Source organism: Macaca fascicularis, chromosome 14, assembly GCF_037993035.2.
Source record: "Macaca fascicularis isolate 582-1 chromosome 14, T2T-MFA8v1.1".
NCBI lineage: Eukaryota > Metazoa > Chordata > Mammalia > Primates > Cercopithecidae > Macaca > Macaca fascicularis.
In genome coordinates, this window is record NC_088388.1 from 120,494,207 (window position 1) to 120,497,453 (window position 3,247).

The following is a 3,247-nucleotide window of genomic DNA, read 5'->3' on the forward strand; positions in this document are numbered from 1 at the left end:
GAGAAGTTTGATCGACGGAAGCCTTCTTCTCTCAACTCGTCAAAGTCATTCTCCATCCAGCCTTGATCCGTTGCTGGTGATGAGCTGCGTTCCTTTGGAGGGGGAGATGTGCTCTGATTTTTTGAATTTCCAGCTTTTCTGCCCTGCTTTTTCCCCATCTTTGTGGTTTTATCAGCCTTTGGATTTTGATGCTGGTGACGTACTGATGGGGTTTTGGTATGGGTGTCCTTTCTGTTTGTTAGTTTTCCTTTTTTTTTTTTTTGAAATAAAATATTTATTTCAGTATTTCCATAATTAAAGCAAACATACATGCTTGAGTTCATTATTTAAGGTGATTTATACTATAAAATGACTTCAATGAATATTAGAGTTCCTGAATGTCATTTGAGTATCTGCCTACATGCTTGTTGGAAGCTTCTGTAGCCTTTTCTTTGCAGGAATTCCAGTTTTTCTGAATTCTTCCCTTTCCTTCAGGTATTCCATTTTGCATTCTTCATGAAAGGCTGGATCATTATAGTAAGCAGTTAGACATTCTTTCAATGCAGAGTTTTCTTTCCGGCATTTTACTACTATAAGAACTCCAGAGTTCTTGCAACATTTGGTAAAATCTTGAACTTGTTCAGAATACCTCTCTTTGGCCTTTTCTCTCATTATTTTAGGGATCAAAATGTCTTTTTCGACATGTCTGAGATGCTGGTCTGCGCGGTCGAGCGCCATCTCAGCGGGCCGAGAAGCAGCCAGCCGCTTGGCGGCTCCGGGGCAAGCGGGGAGGGGAGTGGAGGGAGGGGCTTGGGCTCGGACGCACGTGCGACCTCCGGGAGCTTCCCACAACAGAAAGGTGGGCCCTTTGCAAAAGCCTGTTAGTTTTCCTTCTAACAGTCAGGACCCTCAGCTGTAGGTCTGTTGGAGATTGCTTGAGGTCCACTCCAGACCCTGTTTGCCTGGGTATCATCAGCAGAGGCTGCAGAAGATAGAATATTGCTGAACAGTGAGTGCTGCTGTCTGATTCTTGCTCTGGAAGCTTCCTCTCAGGGGTATACCCCGCCATGTGAGGTGTGAGGTGTTGGTCTGCACCTAGTGGGGGATGTCTCCCAGTTAGTCTACTCGGGTCAGGGACCCGCTTGAGCAGGCAGTCTGTCCGTTCTCAGACCTCAACCTCTGTGCTGGGAGATCCGCTGCTCTCTTCAAAGCTGTCAGGGTCATTAACATCTGCAGAGGTTTCTGCTGCTTTTTGTTAACGGTGCCCTGTCCCCAGAGGTGGCATCTACAGAGACAGGCAAGCCTCCTTGAGCTGCGGTGGGCTCCACCCAGTTTGAGCTTCCCGGAGGCTTTGTTTACCTACTTAAGCCTCAGCAATGGCCGGCGCTCCTCCCCCAGCCTCGCTGCTGCCTTGCGGTTAGATCTCAGACTGCTGTGGTAGCAATGAGGGAGGCTCCGTGGGCGTGGGACACTCTGGGCCAGGTGTGGGATATAATCTCTTGGTGTGCTCTTTGCTAAGACCATTGGTAAAGCTCAGTATTAGGGTGGGAGTTACCCGGTTTTCCAGGTGTTGTGTGTCTCAGTTTCCCTTGGCTAGGAAAAGGGATTCCCTTCCCCCTTGTGCTTCCCAGGTGAGGCGATGCCTCGCCCTGCTTCAGCTCTCGCTGGTCGGCACTCCCCAGTGAGATGAACCCAGTACCTCAGTTGAAAATGCAGAAATCACCCGTCTTCTGTGTCACTTGCGCTGGGAGCTGGAGGCTGGAGCTGTTCCTATTCGGCCGTCTTGCTCCCGACCTCTGGGGGCTTACTCTTAAAGGACATTCCAAGGTCACGTGAAGTTGCTCTTCACACAAAGACACATGGACCAGAAGTGGCTCTGACAGGGGGAGACAGCACAAAAGGTGACCTCTTCGCTTCAGGAGCACAAGTCACCCCATCCGTGGAGAAGGTGAGCTTGATGGGAGAATACAAAAGTGAAGGTCATTGATCTTACCCAGGAGTGAGCAAACTTGTGGAATAAAGCCTGCCGCTTGTCAGCCCTGGATCCCGAGCGGTTAGGGGTAGAGTGAGGGTGAAGAAGTAGAAAACACAGAACCTTTTAAATTGGAGCTCCTCGTTTGTTTATTTCCATAGAGCCTAGAACAATCCTTGACACTCAGTGAATCTGTTGAATGGCTGAGGAGATGAATTAACCTATTCTCCTCTCTTTTATTTTCCTTTTCTTTTCCAGACAGGGGTCTTACTTTGTCACCCAGGCTGGAGTATAGTGATGCAGTCACGGCTCACTTGCAGCCTTGACCTTCCAGCCTCAAACGATCCTCCCCCCTAAGCCTCCCAGGTAGCTGGGACCACAGGCTGTTCCACCATGCCTGGCTAATTTGTTTTCAAATTTTTCTTGGAGACAGAGTCTGTGCCCCAGTGCTTCTCCTGCCTCAGCTTCCCAAAGTGCTGGGATTATAGATGTGAGCTACTGCACCAGGCCTTAATTAACCTGTTCTTGAAGAATGAATCAGTTAGTATGTGGCTCAGCTGCATATAACCTAAATCCCATTTAACAGTGGCTTCAAAAGACTGGGGTTGTATGTTTGTTTGTTTTCGTGTAAAAGAAATCTTGGGCTGGTATAGAAGCTTTGACCGTCAAAGATCCAGGATTTTCCCATCTTTCAGCGCCACCATCCTTAGGGTGACTTTCTCCCTTTAGATCCCCTCCTTGTCTGCAGCCTGCGTGGAGCTCCCATCCCAGCCATCATGTCTAAGTTTCAGGCATTAAGAAGGAGGAAGAGGTCAGGTGGGTAAGAGTACCTCACTGCTGTGTCGGCTTCTTTTAAAGAGTCTTCCCAGAATCTCCACCTAACAACTTCTGATTGTGCGGCTTTGGCCACCCCTTCCTGCAAGGAGTCTGGGAAGCATGTGCATTTATCCTGGCTCATTGCCACTTCCAGCGCTGGAAGGGAAGGGGAGAATCAATATTGAGCAGGCAACTAGTGATCTTTGCCTCCAGCCTGTGGCAGATAATAGTAAAACCAATGAAAAGTTAGAAAACATAAACAAAAAACAAAAACAAAACAGGCCAGATTCTACGGAGGGCCAGGTTAGCTAGGTCTAGCCTGAAGTGGGGTGCGGGGGGCAAGTGTAAGCTGAGGCATCAGCCTGCCTCAGTGCTTCGTGGCTTTGTGACCACTGAGACAATTTCCCTGATCACCTCGGTACCTCAGTGCCTTAGTTCTCTTGTCCATAAAATGGAATAATGTGGAAGCGGACCTCACAG

General features: G+C 48.8%; 1 protein-coding gene across 1 annotated transcript; it reads right to left on the reverse strand.

Moving 5' to 3' along the window:
- Positions 1-248: 248 nt before the first annotated feature.
- On the reverse strand, positions 249-832 carry LOC102122191 (COX assembly mitochondrial protein homolog). The gene has a single exon (XM_005579958.5). It carries the CDS (start codon positions 715-717, stop codon positions 397-399), a length of 321 nt encoding a protein of 106 aa, XP_005580015.1. The 5' UTR covers positions 718-832; the 3' UTR covers positions 249-396.
- Between the last annotated feature and the right edge of the window lie 2,415 nt (positions 833-3,247).

What these genes read in the sequence shown, in the direction of transcription:
- LOC102122191 (XM_005579958.5), bottom strand. Translation starts at nt 717, where the DNA reads ATGGCGCTCGACCGCGCAGACCAGCATCTCAGACATGTCGAAAAAGAC.